We start from the raw sequence: 25410 nt of genomic DNA, 5'->3' as shown, positions 1-25410 counted from the left end.
ACTGATACGATACATCAATTTTCTAGAGTCTTTCCTTTTGTCTTATGTTTCCTTTTATGCTGGTTTTGAATACCATCCATATCATAGCTGAACTCTGGAAAAATAGACAACAGATGATACTTCACCCACTTCAACAGGACACTGTATTGTGGCTTCCCATACAGAATTAACACCTGTGATCCTCTGCTTAAAATTCAATCCAAATCATGGCTTAAACTTCTACATATTTTTTTCTGGTGATGGAAACAATACACCATAGACCATACATAGGCTCCCTGCATGGAAAACTTTGGGGGGCTGAAATACCCAACGGCCTGTACAAATGGTGAAACTCAAAAGTAACTGATGTGAAGGAAGAAACTGATGTGTAACAGCTGGGGACCTGGGTGACACCTGTAAAAAACTGTGTGACATTCTCATTGCAGTCATGCCCATAAATAGATCCTGCCACATACATACGAGGATGATTTGCACAGGAAACAAGTAGTAGCTGCCATGAAGGTACATTTACTAGATGTGGTTGCTGATGATAAATAAAACCATCAAACTCAGTAGCACATTCCATGCCTGGACAAAGCTGGAGTTTTCCAGGGCACGCTTCAGTACTGCATCAGAGGGGTCTTGTGCATTTCATTTCTGCTGCGTTATGATTTTATTTAGAACATGCTGTAGCTCTTCTGCTTTCAGGCTACAGAGGCAAAGTGCCAGTCTTCAGCAAGAGGGGGAGGGACTATAAATAGAGCAGACTAGGCTGCCACGGGCTGTTTTTGGTCTGCTTAAGTTTCTCGTTTTGCTTGGGAAAAGCAGAAATCCAATGTGCCAAGGAGATGAAGTGTAGTACAGACACTGGCAGCAGAAGTTTCCTCCAACTAATAACTATCTTCCTTATTTTCAGGTACACAAATATAGCCACTTATCCTTCCTGAGCAAACACAACACTATAATTCATCTGTGCTTTCCTCCAGCTCTCTTAGTTGTTTCTTGTTTGTTTTTTCTTAAACAAACTTTCACCATGAAAAGCTGTCACACGTTTCCATGCAACACGCTTCTCGTCAGGGAATCCCATTCCCTACTTCTTAAAACAACAAATAAGATCAATATCAAAATTAAGCACTTAGAGGTAATACCAATTTCATCTTTTTGAGTGCATGGAGCATTAAGAAGTGTTGTTTAATTAGTTTTTGCTGTTGGTTTGTATCACTATCATCTAGGCTCACTAGGAGTTCACCCTGGAGTTGCTTGTATAAGGAATGGAAATTGGTGCTGCAGGCCAAGTATATAATAAAAGTATATCACCACGAGCCCAGTGCTGCACTTGCCATTCTTTGTTTTTGCTTACTGACATCTATACTGAGAGCTTTTTCTTCCCTCATTCTGTTCTTCACCCAGAATTACTATTAAAGAGGGAAACAACATTTCCCCCAAATTCTGCTGCTCAGCATGCCTTTCAGTAAGTATATTTCAATTACAGCACAAAGCTAATGGAGCTCATGTTTGAATGACACACTTCAGACTCAAGAGCTTGACTTGCTTCTTTGAAGTGGCCATCCCTGGCTTTACAAAGAGCACTACAGCCAAGATTGCTGAACAACAGTTCTCTCTACTCTCTCCCAGCCCAGAATACATCCTAAAAGGGACAACATTTAAAATAATTTCAGGATGTGCTCTCACTGTTGTGCCATGTATATTAGAAGATGCATTACCTGTGTCAAATAGGTATCTATTATACACAACTGAGATATTACACTTTCAAGTACACCATCAAGTCTATGGGAGACAGCTGGATCTCAAGTCTTTGCTTTCTGATAAATATTTAGCCTTGAAAGATCACTTGTGGGCCAACATACAACTAACATGCTACACAACCTGCCTTTTGCTTGCCAAGCCAGAATGAAACCTGCATGCCTATCTGCACAAAGCTAGAAGTGAATGCTGCACATTTTTGGCAGATGGACAGACCTCATTAACCTTTGCTCAAGGATCTCAAATTCTGGGCTCAGCCTTAGCAGCTCTGGTGCCTGCCCACAGTGTTGGAATGTTTCCTTGCCAGGGGATCCCCACAGTTCTGGCTATGCTGCAGGACCTTCCCACTGGACTTCCACAGATGGTTTTACAGTCTATTGTGGTTTTCCTGCCAACCCCTAACTGCTACACAGGCATTCATGATTTCTCTGTTCCACAAGGTCTAAGGCCTTTGAGCCTTTTCTGCCCAGAGGTGCCTATCCTTTTCCTCAGCTGGCTTAATCAATTAACATACCTGGGAGTTAACAGGGACAGTTTTGCCTCACTTCCATTTAGCTCAAACCTTCTTAGACCAGAAGAAAAATGTACAGTCTCTCAATCCAACGCTGCTCTCTCACAGCCCCAAAGCAGCTGACTGACACAGCACAGGCAAATCTGAGTCTCATTTCTCTTTTAAATTTGTGACTTAGCTGATCCAGTTTGGATCCATCAGCACATTCAGACCGTTAAGACTTGCCTCCCCCCCAGCACATGACTTGCTGCAGCAGAAAACTCATCAGCCCTCCAGCAAGCAGAGAATAGCTTTGCTAAGATTTCAGAACTATTCCCATGCAGCCTGAAGCTCCTCACAGCACGAACTCTGCACTCCCGCCATCTCTCTCACTACCTGATCCTGGATTTAGTGTGACCCCTCTGACAGAGCTCAACTTTCAGCCCAGTTCTGTTTCAGCCCCCCTTTTTTAATTTCTATAGCCTCTGGCTTCCACACTACTTCCCTTACTTGCCACTTACCCTATCTTAGTGTTATGCAGTTTCCTTTTCTTCCTGCATCTTGCTCAGACAACAGCTGGTGGCAGGACCAGCATAGACATAAGACCTCAGTGCCTCAGCAAAGCAGTCTCTTGTTTTCAGGAGCAGCCCATGGAACACTGGGCTTGAGAAGCAGGGCAGGTGGCTCGTCTGAATTTATCAGATAGCAATTCCTCACTCCAAAGCCTGAGAAAACAGAAATTCTTTGCAAATGGACACACTTCTTGTTAGCTTGGGCAAAGCTGTCACTTTCCCACCATAATCTGGTTTCAGAAATAGTCAAATCCTTTTAACTGAGACTTGTATCTATACAAACAAGTCAGCTGTAGGCTAATAACCAGACAAAGAATGTTATCAGTGAAACAATTAAAGCTTGCTAACATTATGAACCAGTCTCCTCAGTACACACATAGAGGGCAGTAAGTGGATATGCATGTGAGAAATAGCTGGCAGAAACATACTCTGTTCAGAGAAGAAGCATCAGGTAGGCAAGAGGAATCACAGAGAAGTTTAGGCACAGTGACAGCAACAAAGCTACTCTGGCACAGCTGGTTTTGAAGACATACTGAATCTTTATGAGGTTGCCAAAACATACTTTCAGTTTTTAAGAAAGGGAGTTAGCTTTAGTAACTTCTGCTGCAAAATAATGGACTTCCAAGAACTACACAGCATTCTTGGGAGCACATTCCTTCTCTAAGTATCAAAATGTTTGAATAACACACTTTATTCATATTGAAACAATGCCCCAAATAATTTTATTTGTGGAATACAAAGTTAAAAACAGATATAAAAAAAATCAACAGAACATTAAAAACTTATTACAAAACTGAACTAAAATAATAAAACAGTGCATGGATACCATCTTCAACAAAAACTTTACACCATTAAACCTGGATATTTAGTACTCATTGTAGTTTCTATAGTGTATTAAAGAATTCTAAGTCACTTTAACAAACATTCTAACATATTCCAGTAAGCACAGAGTTTCTATAGGGGAAGCATATAGTAGCTTCCACAGCATGAATGCATATGGACATCACTACATACAAAACAGCCAAACAATTCCATAAGCACACATGGATTTGCACTGTGCTTAAACTGAACACAAGCAATTCATGTGATTTTAGTTACGGGTTGTGTTAATGGAAAGGCACATTTTATTTTAATGTAAATTTACATTTCCATAAGTTAAAAGTTTTATGCCCAGGAAACTTTTTCAAGTCATCGTAGCACAATCAAACAACTCTTAAGTGCATGTATCTGAACTTTCAATAGAAAGATCTGGTTTCTATTTCTTTAATCCAGTTCTAACAAAGGAGAAATTAAATTAAAAGCAGTAGGGCCCTACTCCCATATTTACAGACTGCAAACTATATTGCTTTCTCATCAGAAATCCCAGTTTTCCTGTCAAACTTTGTTAAGCTTGGTAACTATCAGTACCCTCACAGTTTGGTCAAAGGCACCACAAACACACAGCCCCTTTTTGTCAGGGCTCCAGTCTAGGCTAGAAATCGGCTGTGTTGACAGAGTCACATTCTGCAAGAGGCTGACAGAACCTGCCACCCCCATCTCAGCTCCTTCAGAGTCCTTCTTTGAGCGCTGAGCTGGGTACTCACTAGCAAAAAGAAAAGTAAAACGTGCACTTAGAATCTGCTGAGACAAACAGCAATATCATTCTCCGCTCAGAAGACCACACAGAAAGGTCTCTCCTGTTCTAAAGATAAGGCAAATGTCTTCAAAATAATGAGCCATCATATCCAGGTATAGCCACACTGCATACTTAGTAAGTGTTTCATAGCAAAACAATGAGGCAGGAAGTTTTGAGTCCTGATATTTCTCTCCTACAGCCTTTTATTTTTCAACAGTGATGCTTTTGTCACAGGCAAACAGTTCCACCTCAGCTGCCTCCCTGAAACTTGATGCATCTACTTCACTGCATTTAGGATGACCAAATTATTTTGCTATGTAGTGTGAGAAGATACAAAGAATCATTGAAAGTCCAGGCTTTCAATATTTTTCTAAGATGTAATTGCTCCCATATGAGAATTTTAAGAAATCTATTTTCTTCTACTCAGTATTAACAGGGAATATAATTAGATCTTGATTATATTAAGAAAAGTGAAAAGGGCTAATTTCACTTGTGCTGTTGCAATCCCATTCTTTTAGGAATTAATTCAGGATTCCAGATTGAGTATTGACACCAGAATCACTTTTCCACTGTACTTGTACCAGTAATTCCAATGAGATGTTCTGAGCTTGGAAGTGGGACCCTGCATACCATTTTTAGGACAGTTCCTTCTTAAAACAGTAAACAGTTGTTTTGTTTCTTATTTCCCCATTATAGACCAGAAGGTTTATAACTATCACTGTCTGTAACTATCACTTACTATTTCCAGAGATGAAGGCTCCCAGCTCCTCCACTCGTCATAAATACATCTCTGTTCTGTGGGAGGTGCCGAACCTGCCATATGGTGGATTTGTGTGCCTAGGAAACAATCAGCATTGTACAGGAGTCATTTACAGCTGAGCTTTGCAAGAAAGAAAGCAAAAATTTTACACTGCAGTTACCTGTATGAAGAGACCATCTTCCACTGCAGGGGCACTGGAACTTTGAGGTCCCTCCCAACCCAATCCATTCTATGATTCTATGACTGCTGTACTTTACACTGGAACAACCATTCTGAGGTACCTTCCCTCCCTCCTGCCTTAACCTTGCTGTCACAGGAACAGCCAGTTCCCAGGCAGAAGAAGCCCCACTCCTGTGCAGAGGTAAGGCAGCAGCAGCCCTACTAAGGCCACCACACTACTTCATCTTCTTCATGACCAGCCATCTAAGCATGGCTAAATAGGTCAAGTGGCTGTAAAAGCATGTCTGGAGCTTTGTAGAAGTACTCAATTTCCAGACTCTTAGGTGACATCATCACCATGGGGCTAATTTCACCATCTGACATCTCTAAATAACATTACTGTAAGTGAATGTACTACAAACATTGTGCAAACACAATTGAGCATCTAAAATTCAAATTTAAATCTCAGCCAGGCAACAGAAATCTGTAACATGCATGACCTGATCTGATGCACATCTGTCTACAAATGTCAGAAAAGAAAACTTCAAATGCAATTAATGAAAGATAAGAACTTCCACTTTCACAGTGTCATTACTACAAACTCTAATTCAGTAAATACTTTTGTGCTATCTGATCAAACCAACGTCTTACCTGCTTTACCTGGTGATGTGAAAAATAGTAATTTAAAGATATGAAATGGAAACTCAGCCAGTATGTCTCTCTCCATATGTCCTCACTTATTCACCATACTGTAAATCAAAAATGCTTGGTTCTGAAGGAAAATAAGTATTTCCAGGGCCCACATAAGGCCCGTACAGGCAGGACAAAAAAAAAAAAAAAAAAAAAAAGTGTGTTCAGAGAGCTCCCTTTATTTCTGGATATATTTAAGATTTGAATCTGCATGCTCATCACAATTTGATACAGCCTGCAACATATATGACCCCCAGACTATGGGCACAGCTGAGTGCACAGAGCTGCAACAGAAGCCAAAGACCAGAGGAGCCCAAATAACAGGCTATGAAAGAGAGGAAGCCTTGGGAAACACTGGCATCGGGATGCCTGGGAGTCCTTTCACTGCTTGCTCAAAGGCCATGCTATCACACAGCTTACCCCAGTAACCTGGGATCCTATTGCCTACCAAAGACAATAATTTTAAATCTGCATTGCTTCCAGCTACTTAAGAGACAAACTTCTGTAAAAGATGCTGCTAAAGAAATTATCCATCTCCCCATACCTTCTCTGAAACAGAAGCAAAACCTTTAGTCGGATGCTGAGTCCTCATATCGAAAACATGGAATTTTCCCTCCAGTGATGTGGCCACTAGCTTGTTCATATTCACATCTTTTCTGTCAAACTCCACGCTGCAAACCTGAAAATAGAGAAATCAGTACATGCAGCCACTGCTAAGAACATATATTTGTGTGTGTGATTTGCAAATACGTATCTAATCATTGGTTATTCTTACAACATCACCAACTTGGCAATAACACGACTGCCTGAAAACATACACGTACAGAAGTCAGAATGAAGCCATGTTTCCATGGCACCTTACCCCATTCTTAATGTTGGTCTCCCATCGCAGTGACATGGTTTTTAAGTCAAACAATTTAATGTCCCCATTGTCGTATCCAGCACAAACAACGCGTTCCTCTTGATTGTAAGCATTGCCTGGACACACAGACAGAATTAATCACTGTACAGAAACCCCTGTTAGGCTGTAAATTTGAGTTGTCTTTAGTCAGCAATTTCAACTTAGATTTATGCCAGCAAAGCATTACTGTAGTAAGATTTAATGAGCAGGCTGTTTTTCAGGCCTGAAAGGTATAGAAAACACAGCTTCAAAATTGGCAGTCCTTTTCTTTAAACAGAATCAACAAGTTTTTATTCCCAATGCCAAGCACTGCCTGACTTACACAGACTGCTTCAGCTGCTGCAAACCATGCTGAGCAGTGCTGAGGAGGCACTACATGTTACCAAAGCCATCACCAGCCATCTCAGCGCTGCTTCCCAGCAGCCAGGCTCAGGGATGCACAGCAGTGTCTGCCAGAAGTTCACCTGGATGGAAAGCACAGACTTTGGGATGGACGTGGCCTGGGCTCAAGCATCTGTAACTCAAAGGCAAATCTAAGGAAGTACGAGGCCACTTTTCTCTCAGTGAGTCAAAACAGAAGGCAAAGATCTCAACAGCAACAAGCACTGAAGCTGGACCTCTTGCCAAGAAATGCCATCTCCCTGTTTTGTTATTATAATCCATGCATGCATTAGCAGTTTGTAAAACTCACTGCCTGACTCTGGAAGCAGAAACAGAGCTAATCCAGAAATACCTGCTGGTGTACAATGCAAGCAGCTTGCCTTTTTAAAGGAAAAGTGCTGAGCACACGTCAAGCATCTCTGCTTCCTTTATTTAGCTCTGAGGATTGTCACTTAAATTAATGTCTTAATGCTTGACAGCTGGAACTACACAACACCAGCTATTGGTTCTCCGTGCACAACCACAATTAGACCCCTCCAGGACAAAAACAGTTTCTTTGCTTTTACATTCCTAGACATAGAAATTTTCAATTCCCACGCTAGGGCTGTAAAAATGCCTGGAAATAAAGCTTGTCTGTGAAGCAATTGAGTAGAGATGGTAAGAAAATGATACCTGAGCCAACACATTGAAAATACACAAATTAACACTGAACAACAAACCCTGGCTTCAGTAGTTTAATAATTGTCAAAACTCAGTCCCATTAGAGGGGGCTGTTATGACTGGTTACCAAAAGCCACGGTCCAGCAGTCCCTTTTGCTCTCTCCTTGTGCAGGTTCCATGTTAGCGACAGGGGTCTCCTTCTGCCGCGGGTCCCACACCTTCACAGTGCCTACGGAGGAGTGCAGAGCAGTCAGCCTTATGGATGCACTGCTCTTGTTTTCCCAGGGAAAGGCAGCCTTATCACTCCAGACTGCTTCAATATATAAGAAAAAGCGAAACAGAATAACAAATAGAAACAAAGGAAAATCACCTGGAAGGTGTAAGATCTCCACAGAATCACAGAACGGCCAGGGTTAGAAGGGACCTCAATGATCATGAATCTCCAACCTCCCCATTTAATACCAGACCAGGCTGCCCAGAGCCCCATCCAATCTCTAGCTGCTATTTTCTATTTATTCTGCTTTGTGTTCCTTCTGTCCCTTGCTCAGTGGCAACAGTATCTTTAGCTGCCCTGCAGCTCCAAAAGCAAGGAGAGGAAACCCATCCCAAGCACAGTTCAATAGAGCAGCTGGGTAGGGCCACCCTCCATCCCAGTGCCCACAGACCTCATCCAGGGATGATGTATCTTAAGCTGTGCAGAGCTCACCCACTCACCATCTCGACTGCCCGTCACGATTTCTGGTGCACCTTCCCCAATTCCCAGGCCTCCTACACCATCTATGCTGTTAATGATTTCCTTGTGACCTTTCACAGAATACACAGGTATTTCAGGAGCTTCTAAATTCCTATGTGAGAAAGAACAGATAACACAGCAGTCAGCATCGGTACAACAGCCCACCTGCAGCCTCCCCACCAGCCCAGATCTCAGGAGCACAGAATCACAGAATGGCCAGGGTTGGAAGGGACCTCAAGGATCATGAATCTCCAACCCTCCTGCCACATGCAGGGCCACCAACCTCCCCATTTAATACCAGACCAGGCTGCCCAGGGCCCCATCCAATCTGGCCTTGAACACTTCCACAGGGCATCCACAGCCTCTCTGGGCAGCTGTTCCAGCACCTCAACACTCTCTCTGTAAAGAATTTCCCCCTGACATCCAACCTTAATCTTCCTCCTTCAACTTCAAACCATTTCCCCTTGTCCTGCAGTTATCTACCCTTTCAAAGAGTTGATTCCCCTCCTGTTTGTAGGCTCCCTTTAGGTACTGAAAGGCTGCAATGAGGTCACCCGCAGCCTTCTTTTCTCCAGGCCGAACAAGCCCAGCTCCTTCAGCCTGTCCTCATAGGGGAGGTGCCCCAGTCCCCTGATCATCTTCGTGGCCCTCCTCTCCAACATCTCTCTTCTTTCTGTACTGAAGCACTCCGGACCCGAGGCGCTCACCAGATGCTGAGGCTGCCCGCGAAGTCTCCCGTTGCCAGGTGCCTCTGCTGCAGGGAGGCGGCCCCGAACGTCGCACATTTTATCGGCTTGGCCTTCTCGATCTGTAGGAAAAAAAAAAAAAAAAAAAAAAGCCGCTTTGAGCGCAGCGCCGAGGACCCCTCGACCCGGCGGGCCGCCCCGCATCACCGCCGGCTCTCCGCTCTCACCTCGCTGAGCAGCAGCAGCCGCCCGCCGCGCAGCTCGTACAGCTGCAGCACGCCGGTGCCGCGCGGGGCGCTGCCGAGGCACAGCAGGCGGGCGCTGCGCGGCACCCACTTGCAGTCGAACACGGTGTAGTTCAGCGACTGCTGCACGTGCGCCACCACCTGCGGCCGCTCCAACCCCGCCGCCGACATACCGAGCGCCGGAAGCGCCGAGGCCGCCGCCGGAAGCGGGAAGGAGGGCTGACCGGAAGTAGCCGCGAGCTCTTCCGGTCGAGGGCCACGCGGCGGGTGGAGAGGCGCGGGCTTCGGTGCGGCGGTCGTCGCCATGGAGACCGAAGCGGCGGACGAGAGCGGCTTCACCAGCGTGGTTTCCAAACGCGGGCGGAGGAAACGGAGAGCGGCGGGAGCGGAGGCGATGGAGGCGGCGGAGGCGATGGAGGCGCTGGAGGGGATGGAGGTGGCGGGGCCGCAGCCCAGCAAGAGGCCCGCCTTCCCGCCGCTGCCCGCCGCGGCCATGGGGGTGAGCGCGGGGCCGAGGGGAGCGGCTGCGCTGCGGGATCTGCCCGTGTTCGCTGCTCACCGCCCCGCTGTCCGCAGGTGGGGAAAGGAGAGCTGAGGAAGGTGCCGGTGCCGGCCAACAGGTACACCCCGCTGAAGGAGAACTGGATGAAGATATTCACGCCCATCGTGGAGCACCTGCAGCTGCAGATCAGGTTTAACTTAAAGACGAGGAACGTTGAGATCAAGGTGAGCGCTGTTCTGTGTATCGTCATGTTCCTCTTTCTCTTGTCCCTTATGTTTTATTGAACCTGTTTTTTGTAATCGTCTGCTAAAACGCTTCCGGGATGCCGTCATTAGAACCGTTCACCCTCCTCGAGGTGTCTCTGGTAATCATCCATCTCTTCACTTTCTCCCTTCCCCCAAGCATAGGCTGTAGTAATTCTGTTTGAGGATCATCGTGGAATGAATCACAGGACGGTTGGGTTGGAAGGGACCTCAGAGCCCGCTCAGTTCTGCCCTCCTGCCGTGGGCTGCCTGCCCCCCATCAGCTCAGGCTGCCCAGGGCCCATCCAACCTGGCCTTGGGCAGCTGTAGGGATGGGGCACCCACAGCTCTCTGTGCAACCTGTTGTTATAAACACAACATACACTGCTCGGGTCTTTCAATAGAACACAACACAGAAGTGGCATTACATGAATGTGGCTTTGGCTTTTTTTTTATGGCTAGCCTTTATCTCATAGATTTTCCAAGTCCTGATTCTGTTTGCCCCTTCTTAATTTGGAAACATAACTTCTTGTTCTGCAGACCTGTACAGAGACAAAGGACCTCAGTGCTCTGACAAAAGCAGCTGACTTTGTGAAAGCATTCATTCTTGGCTTTCAGGTGGAGGTGAGTCTCCAAGCAGCCGGGTTGTGGTATTGCTCAAACTTGCTTGAAATCTTCAGGCACTCTGGAAATTACATTAAGAAATCAAAATCTTCACGGTGATTTTCCATTATGCTTGAAATTAAGACCAATATTTGATGCATCAAATGGAGATATGTCACTGATGTGATCTGTTTAGATGTGTAAAGAAAAACTTGAAACTGTGTGATGGTACTGTGATGCACATAGTGATAACAAATCTCTGAATATTTTAGGATGCTCTTGCTCTCATCAGATTAGACGACCTTTTCCTAGAATCATTTGAAGTTACAGATGGTGAGTAGTTTCTGCTGTGCTATTCAAGCAGCCACGTGCACTGCCTGAGCACATCTTTGTTCTTCTCCTCTTCTCCGTGTGTGTCACTTAACCTTGGAGATCAGGAAAACCTTGATGCCAATCTCCAGATTTTTATCCTTGAAAGTGTGTCAGTTTTTCAGATTGTGCAATTGATTGGACTTTTCTCATCACCAAAAAATATTTTTTCAATCTTAAAGGTCAGAAGGAATATTTGGGGGAACACATCTGTTAGACTTAGTCTGGAACTGGGTTCTATTCTTCCTCTCCGTGCTATGATAGACAGCAGTAGGAAACAGACATCACAAACATTTACTGCTGGGAGTCCCTGGGGATGATCTCAAGGAGAGCAGCTTCTGAAATTGCTGTGTTTCAACACGTGTTGATTGCATGCTTTTCCCTTTGTTTGAATAGAGGAAACATTACAGAGGATACACACCACTGCTGCTTGATTGAGTGCTTTGTTCTCATTTTAGTCAAACCTTTGAAAGGAGACCATCTGTCAAGAGCAATAGGGAGAATAGCAGGGAAAGGTGGAAAAACAAAGTTCACTATAGAAAACGTAACAAGAACACGGATCGTTCTTGCTGACTCGTAAGTACTGACATCCTTCCAGTCACAGTGCAATCCCTGAGTTAACCCAGCCAGCTTCCAGGAACCGAGAGAGCTTAAGTTTCTGTAAACTTCTGTAAATCATTTGTCTTGCTAATGCTGAAAGTGCTGTTTTTCATGAGTGGTGTTTGAGTGTTTGACCTTCTGTTCTGAGTATCGTGGGCACGTCCAGAACTGCTTCCACGCAGCTGAAGAATTCCTTCCTGTGAATAACAAAGTTGAACCTTCCAACCCTGCAGCTGTCATTTCCCAGAGCTGCTACATTGCAAACTGTAAAAGTGTATCCTTTAAAGGATTTAGAAGAGGAGAGGTTCTACCGCATAGAGGATTTTTTTTTAATGACTGAAAAACAAACCAGTTTGTTTTGGTGTGCTTCTGAACTCCCGTGTGAGAGATGTGCTATTTATTAATTGCATTCATCAATGCATTTCTTACATTAACTATTATTGCTTTGATTGCTTTTTACAGGAAAATTCATATTTTAGGATCTTTTCAGAACATTAAAATGGCACGAACAGCAATTTGCAATCTAATTTTAGGTAAGTCCTGCTGTCTAATCTTCTCTATTACAGGAAAATAGATTGTTTTGAAAGATGCTTTCTGCAGTCTCACCTTGCTCCCTGGTGTGCCTGCACCTGCATTTGGAGCAGGTAGCTTGCTGGGCTGTGGTGGTTGTGCCTGAGAGGAGGGGGTCAGATTCCCCACACTGACACAGATTTAAACATTCAAGCAGAACAGCATTTCTGTAATACATATACTAACATATACTTTCTCTTGTAGGAAGTCCACCATCCAAAGTTTATGGCAATATTAGGGCTGTGGCCAGCAGAGCAGCTGAAAGATTCTGAGATGCAGTGGTGCTGCTTTACCAAGGACTGTGGCTGGGGAGTGTGGGTACTGTGGGCACAAGCTGTGCAGTCACAGAGGCTATGGAAGCACTCTGCCTTCTGCTGGACTGGGTATCACAGAAGAAAAATGGGACTGTTTGTGCAGTCTGATATACTCCAGGCATACTGTCTGATTTGAACACAATCTGTGTACAGCCATTAAAAGCTATTCTAAAAATGATGAAACTGTATACTGAAGTATGGGTGCCTAATTTTGCTTCATTCTCAAGCCAAAACGTGACTGAGAGTGACTTTCTGATTATCCAAGTACTACAAGACCGTTCACAGAACTTGAAAAAGCCTGTAAGTCTGGAGCTGAAAACAATCAGCAGTGTTAATTGTTCATAACCACAGACCAGTCAGCATCTTTCTGTAAAAAGGAAGCTCCCATTGAGGTGCCAAGTGTAAGAGCAGGCTGCTGGAAGAGTCTCTGCTACTGCAGCAGTGCATCACAGGAAGAGACAATGTGAAGGCCAAGAGGTAAACAGCATATCTGCACTTAGCTTTAGAATCTGTGCTTACCTGGATTCCTTTTCTGTTCTCATGAATGATCTGCATGAATGGGCATCCTAGTAGTGATGCTAAGAGCCTCCAGGTAAGGACGTGCCAGCTCTGGCAGTGCCCATGCACTGGAGCACAGACAGCTGTCAGTGCTGCACATCCTCCCTCTTAAAATGCTGCATGCAGCAGTTGGGGGAGAGACCGTGCAGCATGGGCATCTTATTCCTGCCCTTCACCACTTAAACTCATTACCAGGTCTTATGCAAAGCAACTCAGTTTAGGTCTCTGAATCAAAACAGAAAGTGAAATGAGATCCAAAAAAGCATCAGCAATTGAGGAAGTGTTTCTCTCAATGTTTAAGTTAACTATGCAGCACTTTACAGCTGGATAGTACTTACATAGCCTGATAACATTTTTACAGCCAAATTAATTCAATTCTTCAATTACTAAGGGATTTAAGATGTGCAGAGCTGTCTGAGTTCCCTTTAGTTACCTGTGAAGTCTGATCTGTACAGAGAAAAGGATCCAAGGTAGCTCAAGGAAAAGCAGTGCACTTACCCAGTAGCACAGTTTGTTCACTCACTGTGTGTCAGTTATCTCAGTGAACTCTACAGGTAGGAGGGGAAAGCGGGGTGTGGATGTAGGAAAGTGATTTGATCTTTCTCCTAAAGCAGGTGTGTGCTGATACTGACCTGAGCATGGGGCTGCTGCAAGGTAGCCCAAAGCAGGAGGCCCACACACCTTCACAGGCTGCCTTTAGAGTGCAGGAATCAACAGGATACATGAAAAGCAACAGCAAACAGCTCCTGGGCTGCTTCTGTGAAGGGCATTCACCAACAGGGAGGACTGCCTTCACCAGCAGAGGCTTGGATTTGCCTTGAGAAAGGAAGCTGGCTGTTTCCACCTGCAGTAAGGTTAGAGGCTTTTGTTTGTTTTCAAACAGCACAGCATCAATCATTCTGAGTTTAGCCCCACTTATACAAGGTATGTGATCTAAGTAGAGATTCAGATGTGCCTTTAAAAAAACTACAGAAGTTGTCTTGAAGCACTAAAACAAAACTTAGGAGTGTTCAGCTAAGGGACAAACACTACGAGCAGCAACTTGCTTTTAGAGCAGGGCACAGAGCTGCCTTAGGTTTACTGGGGAGTGTCAGGTAAGTACTGAAGCACCCAAACCAAGGTTCAAATATTTTATTTTGTATTCATATAGTATGAAGGTTCTTATAGTTCCCACAACATATGATGTAGCATGCAGAGGAAAAACTAAACATTCAACATAAATCATTTTTCCCCACACAAACTAAAAAAAACCTCATCCCTCCCCTTCCAATCCCCCCTGAAGGAAATAACGGTAGCACTAGTTTCTATTACAACAGCCAAGATATGCACAAGCAAGTAAGAGAAATCAAAAGCATTTGCTAAAATGTTTGTAACAAATACTTATGTACAAAAAATTCACAAAAGACCAGTTCCCCCTTGAAGCAGAGCACATGGCAGTTGACACTGGAACAGATACAACCACTGGCTGGGATTATAAGCCACGTACTGATCCAGAGGAAGAAAGTTACATGTAGTGGAGATTTTTGTTTTGAACATTAACATTTACCAAAGTTTGGCAACATTATCGTTTAAATTATGCAAATTATGTAAACAAGAGGAACATTTCAAATCGATCTACATGCAAAACTTCATGTCATGCAAGGACACCAAGCACCTGGATTTCTCTCACAGACAGAGCCCATGGATGTGCAGCACTCAGTTGAAGGAACAGCTATGGCAGACAGGTGCTCGATAGAAGTAGATTCAGACAACCTGCACTTTCCAATGCTGATTATAAAACAATTCTTTTTTAATAGAAAAACTACTATACAGGAAAGATGTACTGTCCTAAAAAATCTAGCAAATGTTTTTCTTCCAGCCAATAGTACCATTGCAGAAAAGGGAAGGGATGATATAAAGTTGTAAAACATGGCTCGCTACTTTTATATCACACAAATATATCAAGTTACCATCCGTTACAAATTATGATATGGACAAATCTAGAAAAGAAAGAAAAAATTCTCCAGGCAAAGGACTGGAGAACTGCAAGAGGTATCAATTTAGATAGTGTGAAGTTTTCCTCCTCTGTGGCATAGGTTAACAAGATTTTCCCCCGTATGAATCCTATATACATACACATATATATATATATATATATAAAATATTACCAGTTATTTATGCTACCTGTAATGTTCTTTAAATGCAGAGGGGAAACTATCACAGTTGAAACGAGAATTTAAATGGCAAAAACACTTCATAATCTACGTACTGTATAAAATAAGTAGATGGGGATCCTGCAGTTACATAGACCCTAATTTCATTAAGGTAAGTAAGCACAAGAGAAAGTCAATGTGTCTAACACCTTGAGCAGCTGTATCTAAAATGACTCCAATGACAGATGAGCATTAACTTTGGGACAGCTGTGACCACCCCCAGTCGCTAGGTGACAAAATCTAGTGGCCATCGAAGCATTCTGCAGTTACTATTTGCACACGAGGGCTGGTTCTTGGCAGTAGCATTAAACTATACTATATTAAGTAGAACTGTAGTAAGTTATTTAGCAAAGAGACACAGTCCCTGGTAATATATTAACAGGTATAAATAAACTTTGTCTCCTGTGTTACAAAACATGTCATTAAGGTAAATTAATAAGAAGCGATGCTTTGTCAGCCAGTCAATATATAGAAACATCTGAACAGTCACAGGAAAAGGAGAAGAATTGACCTAACACCCAGTTAAAATTTTACATTCTTCTACTATATATATAAAACTGTGTGAAATAAAAGTAAGGATGTATATCCATATATTGAACTGTTAATATTCTGCTTGGCACTTTGTACTCTAGTTTCGTTTCTGAATCAAGTATATTAAATTAAAGCCCACCTAGCTACTACATATAGAAAGCTACATATATATCTATATATAAATACACACACACATATATATATATAGATAGATATTTCCTTGTTATAAAAGATGAAGAAAAATAAATTAAAAAGCCAACCCCTTCCCTTTCTCCACCACACTGATATGCTCTTTCCATCTTTGCTGTCCTTCAGACTTTAAAGTGCTACACTGAGTTATTGAGAGAATAAAAGTTCAATAACACTTAGTTGGCTTCATGAGGCTCATGTTGGAAAATGTGGCTTCACAGAGAAAAATACTTCCATTTAAATACACAGAGAGCATTGCTGGACGTCTTGAGCAGATCTTCAGAGATGGAGAAGAAAGCAAAAGTGTTGGGTGGTGCCCTACAGAGTCACACATCTACCACCATCTTTTTGTGGATATCTAGGCCTCCTACAACCTGGGAGAAAAACAAGCACTTGTAAGCAAGTCAGAAGGGAAAGTGAGCAAGACAGAAAGTGCATGCTGCATTCAGAAGGCAAATCTATGCCCATTACAGTCACTATACTTCCATAACCTCTCCAATCTTACTCACGTTTCCCAAGTGCAGTGTGCTATGCAGACAAATTAGGTGTCACCCAAAGTAATTACACGGGCACCAAGCACACCATTGGGCCTGGCAGAACAGTGCAGGTTACACCACTGTGGTTTCCCTCCTCCTCATCTTCTGTTCTGACTTTGTATTGTGTTTCCACACATTGGCTGAAATGCTGTCTTCTAAAACAGCATTTAAAGCAGTGCATCTTTGAAAGGGGAAGTTAGGAGTCCTAGCAAAGCAGCATTCACCAGTCTTACAATGTGCCGGATTGTCCTTCTTCAAGAGCAGAACTCTGGGGTTGCTCTCCCCATAAGTGACACAAATCCCACCATCCTGGCCTTTGTACAAGCCCTGTCTTCTGCAGAGAGTGATAATCTCCCCAGGCTGTCTCCCTGCAGAAAGATAAACCTTTCTAAGGAGTGATTTGGAGCAGACACCTACTTTAGAGACGGGGAGATTAACCTGAAGTTAACCCCTGCGGAACACTCCAGCTACCACCTCTGAGAGAAGTGTTTTAAAGAGAGACCTGCTATAAAATTCTGTTCTTACAGTTTCCAGGTAATTTGAAGCATTTTTCACTCAGCAGACTGAGTATGCTTGCCCACTGTTCTTGATTTTTTCACAGCTAGAGACTGTGAGAACAACTGAAAGCTCTGTTTCTTTTTTTATCATTGAAAACATAAATGCAACCTCCTGTGAAAAGCCAGTAAATTGCAAGTTATCTTTAAAGCTGCTTTTTTCTTAACCAGCATGAAGACTGGAATCCAACATACATCCTCACACCAAACTAGCATGTGTCTCTGTATTAAAAAGTGTTAAGGTCTGGTCTTGTTTTCAGCCCATCATACTGAACTGAGTTTTCCTGAGAGGTTACTTACAGCACAGAATTCTTCAAAGGATATTCTTCCATCACCATCCTTATCTGCATTAATTATGGTTTTATCTACAATTTGCTGTAACTGAGTGTCTTTGAGATTGTTCCCCACCATCATCTTCAGCACCTGGAAGAGCTCACCATTTGAGATATAACCATCTTTGTCCATATCATAGATGCGAAAAGCAACTGCAGAAGTAAAACAGACACGATAAAAACTTTCAGCAACAAACGAGGTCAGAGGAGAGCAATACACATTCAGCAATACACCAACTGAGAAAAAAATACTGCATTTTAAGTGAGTGTGAGCTTTCTGAAAAGCACAGAACACCAAAAACAATGTAGTGAATAGGACTACTAGAGAGTTTGGAAGAAAATAGTTCAGAAGCATTAGTTAAGACTGTTTTAGTAATAGGACTATCAATACTAAACTGGCAAATCTTCACTGTCCCAATTAAAGTGCCCAGGTACCCAGGTCCATTTGCAAGGGAGACAAAAATTACAACAGACGAATCAAAACCTCACCTGGTTATTTTGCTGCAAACTATTTCATGTAAGACTGCATCTGTTTTCAGCATTTCGATATAGCAAATTTCTTTCCTAAACTTATATTGTGTTTCAGTTACTGCAGGCTGCATCCATGACTGAACCCATCCCCTCCTCACACCAAAGGTTGGGTCACGAGTTCCTGAGATGCAGTTCTCAAACAAGATGAACACAGTGCTGTTCTACCAAACTACCAGAAATCCATCGTATTTTTAAGCTCCTGTGAAGTACAACACACTGTTAACAGGTCTGTGAATTAAGTATCCTTAAATGTTTTTGACTTTTGTAATAAGGGAAGCAATTGAAGATACTCAACCTCCTGAGCTCTCCCTGCAGAAAAGAGTGCTGTCAAATGCTTCACACTAATGAAGAAGTGATCAAGAACTCCCCAACCACCACAATGGTTTGCCACTTTGAAGATGACTCCAGCCTCACTGTTTTCTTAGTGTTACCAAACAAGAGTATATTTTGGAGGAGTTTTGTTGTTTTGTTTAGGAAAAAAGAAGTCAGAATACTTACACCTCAGTTTCTGTTCCTTATCTCCTTTGACACTGAACTGGGACACTCCTTCTATAAATTCTAAAATACAGTACAGAAAATAATAAAAAATAAACAGTGTATTTTTAAATAAACCACAGAAAACTTCACTATACAGAACTGATATTGACAGCTTCCTGCTCCCACCCAAGAGAAGCAGCTCTTGATAATTCTGTTAATCACAGCTCACCACCACACAGAGCATAGCATCATCTTTCCTCACTGCCTCTTTTTCACAAGGGGATTTTGAACAGTAACACGCAGCACTTGGATACAGAGGAAAAAGCCACAAGAAGTCAGTGTTTCAGATACACTATAATTCTCCCCAGAGAAATATGAGTGGGGTTGTAAAGTCCAATGCTTTGGATTTAGCAGCTTTTTCCATATTCATTAACATTTTAGAAGTCAGCTCTGTTAATAAAAATGAGATTTATTAACATTCTCCAAATAAAAGCAAAAAACATGAACGACCTTTTCTAGTGATGAGCTGTAAGAAAGATCTGTATTAGCTCAAATGGATGTTAGATGTGCCACTTCTGAGAGTCAGACACTGTTAACAAAGTAGAAATGAGGACTTCTGACCTGCTAATCTATTTAAAGAAATATTTAAGATACATTCTTTCACTTGAAGTGAAAACATTTGTTTTTCACTTGAAGTGTCTACCTAAAACCATTAGAAAGATGACTCCCATAAAGGAGATATCAACAGAAAAATGTGGGCCTCTCACAATTCAGAGAACTGTTCTCAAAATACTTCAGAAGATTTCAGAGCAGGTTTACAACAAGTACAACTTGTGCACAGACACACAAACACACCGTTTACCATCTAGCCCACTTTTTCATTGTTTCCTCAACCCAAGAATATATTTCAGCTAGCATCACAACTGCAAGTCTGAATGAGTGCATTCAAGAGTATGAGAAGACCTGAAACTGGTCTGCATGGGTACTCATTAAGCAGTACAACCTGGAAAGCACTGTTACTGAAGACATTGTCCTTTTCAGCATTTTGAGCAAGAGCTGCCCAGGCACGCTAAAGAATCTCGCTGACTTGCACAGTTCTGCTGACACTCAAGGTATTAATTCCTCGTGGAATCATTTTCTTATTCTAATTAACAAGTTGTTTTCACCCATCCTTTTTCTAGCAAATGTACATCTAGTTTCAGGGCTCCAGGAATTCTGATAAAATGCCACCACTTTTCACAAAGCATTGTATCTTACCTTTGAAGTCCACTTCCCCATTGCCATCTGTGTCAAATATATCTATTACTCGCTGTACCAACGGGTTCTGTTGCAATTCAGGTAAAGACATGAACTCTTCCACACTCAAAGAACCAGAGTTGTCCAAATCAAGCTTCTTAAATCTCTTTCCTAGCCGTTTTATTTCATCAGCATCAACTGAAAGGAAAAAAAACACCTATTCTCAGTAAGGCTTCCCAGTAACCCCTCTGGCAGTTAAACGGCTCTGTGACCAAAATCCCTCCTACAGCATTACAACTAAATGTTTGCATGGAAGGTTATGAAGATAATGTCAATCTCTGAAGACAAATACAAGCCTCTCATTTTAATCAAAACTTACCTTTTTTCCTCCCTGCAGCAGCCATAGCACAGTCAGTCAGCCCTGTGACTCACTGAATGCCACGTGCTGACAGAGCACTCTGAAGGATTGCAGGTACTTAGCTCATTCTAAGGCAGGCAGCTCTTAGGAGTGCCAGGTATGAAGAAATTAAAAAAAAAAGAACCCAGATTTTCTTAGGAGCTAGCATTATGTTTACATTGGACTGACATATAAACATTAAAGAGCAAATAGAAGGTATTACCTATGATGCATATAATACACCGACCCTCTCTTGCCAAACCAGTGAAATCTCACTTCCAATCTTTATGGAAAGGATAGCACTGACTAAAATTGGAAGACTTGCTTCCTAAGCAACCTCAAATGCTTTATAGTTCTGTAATTTCACTGGAGAAAAATCAAAACAGTCCACAGTCCTCAAAAGTATATAAACAATGACTGAAAATGAAACCTGCAACAAGTCCTGAGTGTGCTCTAAGTTGACCACAGCCACACACATACAAGTCAGCCCCACAGTGCTACAGCTTTACACTCTCTTATTACACTCAACATAGACTGAAGCAATTCTGCCTTCACACTGGGCTGCTCCAAAAGCCAGAGAAGGTCTACCTAAGCTGTGCTGAGAAAGCAAGCTAGGAATGTATTTTACCTGAAGCTGGTCTGTAGCTGTAACAGGACCTACAAATATGAACTCAGGAAGTAAACTTTGTTGGGACATTCAGCAGAGACCGACTCACAGCACACAGTGCTAACAAGTGGCTCTGCACTGACAAAACATGGTCTGTCATCATCTGCTGGGCATAAGAACCACAGATAAAAGTTCACTGCAAATGCACAACTGATGGAACACAGTTACAAAACTGCAGTGCTTAAGAGAAGAAGCATTACTTCATTAATTTTGAGGGTGATAATCAGAAGGAATTTTTCTTGAAGAAGGAAAGATATTGGGTACCTTTTTAAGCAGTTGAAGTTTAAAAGCATAATACAGTCATATTTCAGTGACATTTTGTTTTCGTAAAATAGCTTTCAAAATAAAATCCTTAAGTAATAAATTAAACAAAGGGCTACATTCATTCACAATATGACTTATTTTAAACATGAAGAGTTTTTGTCTGTCCTTTCTCCCTTCAATTCAGTCATCAGCTGTGACAGTTCTCTCCTGCTGAACTACTTAATCCAACATTTATGTATAGGAGCAAATTCCAATACTATCCAATAATTTTTTGTTCAGATTTCCTCTATAGATACACACACATACAACAATCATCACCTGTGTTCCCTTCTTACCAGGCTGGTTTTCCTTCAGTATTTAGCAGAAAACTGACTTCCTAAAAACTTCACACAGCAATCACCAAGAACTGACTTCAGTTATCAGAGACTGAAAAATCAATCAATAAATAAGCAAATATTTCTTTCCTGCTGTAACATTCTCCTTACAAGCAACCTAATGCTCACACAAACACTGAAGCTGCAAGGCACAGGATAGTGCAGATACAGCAAAGGTATTTGAACCAGAAGGACTGATGGTGGCAGCAGTAGGCAGCACTACAACACTCAAGCTCAGGTGCTCAGGATACAGAAGAAAACACTGGGTAATCCAAGGAGATCCAAGTCCACAATAGTGTAAACAGGGTGATACAATCACTGAGCAAAATAAGGAGATCAGGCTTTGTTTACATCACTTGAGGCAGAGTTTGCCTGTGACTCATCGCAGTGGTCTGAGTTCCCTTGAACTCTGGCTGCAGCGAGCGTTCCTCTAACCTCATGCTCAAGTTTGCCTTTTTTGTGCTCTGCTCTCCAGCTGATGTAAGGCTATGCTGCGTTTCCTCTACTTTAAAGCAGCCAGGCATCTCATGAGCTTATCACGCCTTACAAAAGGACCAACAGGCAGAAAAAATACCTGCTAAGTGATTTTCTTGAAAGGGCTTTACTGGCAGTTTGCTAAACACATCAAATAATTCTATTTTAAAGCATAACATTATTTATGTCTGTTTCATAATCAATTCTGAATTCTTTTCACCTTGTAACTAAATAACAGTATTTTCAAATGACTCTTATATCTTAGCATTAAGATTCCTGAGCCAACCAGACCTGCATGCATCCAGAAATGGGACGAATAGATTGAAGTGCAACAACTACATGCTTCCACAGACCAGCACACAATGACTGTGAGGCTCCATTTCATCACAGCAGCTGTATCTTTTAGCTGGTCACTCACTCATATGTTCATGCACACCACTGAATGTAACACTTCTCCCCAACACATCCTTGGGAAGGATGATTCACCCCAGTGCATGTGTGTTTGTTTTTGAAAGTTTGTTTCAAGCTGTTACTCACATTGCTGGCGGTCAGGCAGTATTAAAAAGAGTTGGCAACTCCTAAAGCTTCACTAAAAGCAAATCTCAGGTGCAACATACTCTGCTTTAAAAACAAAAGTTGTTTTTCAGTGAAAGTAAAAGAGCACAGGCATGGTTAGATTGCTAGCAAGTGAAAGCTGCAAGTAAAAGAATACCTTAAGAATGCAGATCTCTGATTGCTTTCATATTCAGATGTGCCATCCCTCCATTGTTGCTGAGTACACAATGCTTACAGAGGCATCTGCACAGAGTACTGACCTCAGAAAAACTGCACTTCCCAGCATTGAGCACTTCTGAAGTTTGTTTATCTAAATGTTCAAAGATTTATTTCAAAGATTGGCTTTGCAGACCTTATTAAAATACTGGCTCAAAGCTGTAGCTAACCAGAAACAGACCAGTAAATGTGGTCACTGAAAGACTAGCTTACGCTTAAAAAACAACTGTATGAGCAAGGATATTAAGGCATTAGAAAAAAAATAATTTCTGGTAAAGAAAACATGCTCTAAAATGTTACATTTCTAGACAGAACACTCATTTTCCATAAGAATGGGCTCTAGAGATCTCAAAATAAAATAGAGGCGAGAGCTTTAGCTGAAGGTCTCTCCACAGCCCTGCTCTGCTGCATGAATATAATGTTTCAGAGTAGCAACTAAGACTGCCATGTCAGTCTTGGGGATCACATTTCAAAAAGATGACGCCCTTGAGGACACATTCAGCTACTTGTCTTGTATATGCTTACACACAGCTGGTCTAATCCTTTTCATGACTTCAGATGTGTCAATTACAATTTCCTAACTTAGAAAAGATACGAGTCGCCTTAACCTAGAACCAAAATATAGGTATAAAACATGGTCGTCTTTGTAGCTTTTTGCTATGGTAAATTTTTCTTATGTTTGCCACAATTTGGCTAACAGCAATTTTTTTTGCCGTGTGCTCAAACACAGCTGAGGAAAAACATCTATATCTTAGGGAATTTGACAATGCTTATTCACACGCTGAAAAAAAAAAGTTCTAAAATAAAAGGCAGAGTTCAAGAAAGACTCGTGACTAGTTAATGGTGTGCTTCCCAGAGGTAATGTCCTGAATTTGCTTTCTGTAATGTCACATTTTAAAACAAAAATATTCTTATAAAAACAGACACTGAGATAGCAGTCAGTGCAGTGCTGGGGAGGGCTACAAACAAACACCACCAGTGCAGACAGCATAGATTTGTTATTGCCAACTACCAGTCGCCTAACAATCAAGTCTAACCGTTCAAAATCTTTATCAAATGATCTTTAAAGACACCTTCTGGTCTTTCCTGAAAAGTTTTCATCTTGTCAGCTGACAGCTGCTTGGAAGCAGCATGTACACACAGCATCTGAAGAACAGGGTGAATGCCTTCACAGAATCACAGAATTGCCAGGGTTGGAAGGGACCTCAAGGATCATGAATCTCCAACCCCCCTGCCACATGCAGGGCCACCAACCTTCCCACCTAATGCTAGACCAGGCTGCCCAGGGCCCCATCCAATCTGGCCTTGAACACTGCCAGGGACGGGGCATCCACAACCTCTCTGGGCAGCCTGTTCAGTACCTCACCACACTCTCTGTAAAGAATTTCCCCTTGACGTCCAACCTAGATCTCCCCTCCCTAAACTTAAAACCATTTTCCCTCATCCTGCAGTTATCTACCCTTTCAAAGAGTTGATTCCCCTCCTGTTTGTAGGCTCCCTTTAGGTACTGAAAGGCTGCAATGAGGTCACCCCGCAGCCTTCTTTTCTCCATGCTGAACAAGCCCAGCTCCTTCAGCCTGTCCTCATAGGGGAGATGCCCCAGTCCCCTGATCATCTTTGTGGCCCTCCTCTGAACCCTCTCCAACAGTTCCCTGTCTTTTTTGTACCGAGGGCTCCACACTTGGACGCAGTACTCCAGATGGGGCCTCACAAGAACAGAGTAGAGGGGAACAATCACTTCCCTGTCTCTGCTGGCCATCCCTCTGCTGATGGAGCCCACGATACCATTTGCCTTCCAAGCTGCAAGGGCACACTGCTGGGCACACTTCCTCATGGAATCACTCACAGATGTGCTGCAGCAGCATCCCTGTGCCACCCCAAAACCCTGACATCCTCCTCGTTATTTAGGCACGCAGTGCAATTGTCCCACTGACCAGTCACAATCAAGAAAAGGGGCATCTATGATAGCTACATCTTCCTTATAGTTTTTCTTCTCTGAAATAAAAAGGGGCAAACAAGCTCAGTAATGAACCTTCAGGTTCATAGCTGCTGCAAATAAGAAGTTTAGAATACCAACCTGCTGCTTACAACTCAGGCAGAGATACAGCTAGCGAATAAAACTATGAGAGACCAACTCATCCCTAAGAAAAATCGGACCAGGGGAGCAGCAGCATAAGAACACACCTGTATGATTTAGAAAAAGGCTGTTGATGTCTTCACTGACTATGAAAATCTACCCACATACCCAAATTTAACAACACATATTGAGAACTAAGGCAGCAATGTAATGCTTTGCTGAAGGGTGTAAGATGCTTCTCACAGGTAGGTCTGTGCTAGCTGATGACTACTTAACGTGGAAAAGAGGACTTAGCAATTACTAGTAAAAGCCTGAGCTCTCTGAAAAACATTTAGAAAAAGATCCCTCTGCATTTACTTCTGTGTTACTGTTGGAAAGTTGATGAGCACTGCAGATCAAGTATGACCAGCACTGT

General features: G+C 42.5%; 3 protein-coding genes across 3 annotated transcripts in view; 1 reads left to right on the top strand and 2 right to left on the bottom strand.

The window, feature by feature from the left end:
- Nucleotides 1-3497: 3497 nt before the first annotated feature.
- DNAAF10 (dynein axonemal assembly factor 10) lies at nt 3498-9806 on the bottom strand. Its single transcript, XM_090134652.1, has 8 exons — nt 9618-9806; nt 9412-9512; nt 8686-8816; nt 8099-8200; nt 6892-7007; nt 6574-6708; nt 5160-5257; nt 3498-4387 (listed from the first exon to the last, which is right to left on the bottom strand). The coding sequence occupies exons 1-8, from the start codon at nt 9804-9806 to the stop codon at nt 4180-4182; spliced, it is 1080 nt and encodes a 359-aa protein (XP_089990778.1). The 3' UTR covers nt 3498-4179.
- On the top strand, nt 9804-13023 carry PNO1 (partner of NOB1 homolog). The gene is made up of 7 exons (XM_031603294.2): nt 9804-10134; nt 10212-10361; nt 10920-11003; nt 11255-11315; nt 11810-11927; nt 12414-12484; nt 12726-13023. Exons 1-7 carry the CDS (start codon nt 9940-9942, stop codon nt 12791-12793), a joined length of 747 nt encoding a protein of 248 aa, XP_031459154.2. The 5' UTR covers nt 9804-9939; the 3' UTR covers nt 12794-13023.
- Nucleotides 13024-14509: 1486 nt separating this feature from the next.
- PPP3R1 (protein phosphatase 3 regulatory subunit B, alpha) overlaps nt 14510-25410 on the bottom strand; it is a 33856-nt gene continuing 22955 nt past the window's right edge. Inside the window, exons 3-6 of the mRNA XM_031603295.2 lie at nt 19993-20169; nt 18757-18816; nt 17696-17880; nt 14510-16679 (exon numbers count right to left, since the gene is read on the bottom strand). Coding sequence (XP_031459155.1) covers nt 16632-16679; nt 17696-17880; nt 18757-18816; nt 19993-20169 — 470 coding nt within the window. The 3' untranslated portion in view covers nt 14510-16631. The remainder of the gene's footprint in view (nt 16680-17695; nt 17881-18756; nt 18817-19992; nt 20170-25410) is intronic.

The sequence above is a fragment of the Phasianus colchicus genome, chromosome 2 (assembly GCF_987193195.1).
Source record: "Phasianus colchicus chromosome 2, bPhaCol1.hap1.1, whole genome shotgun sequence".
NCBI classification, from domain to species: Eukaryota; Metazoa; Chordata; class Aves; order Galliformes; family Phasianidae; genus Phasianus; species Phasianus colchicus.
This window is presented reverse-complemented; position numbering and strand designations above follow the sequence as displayed.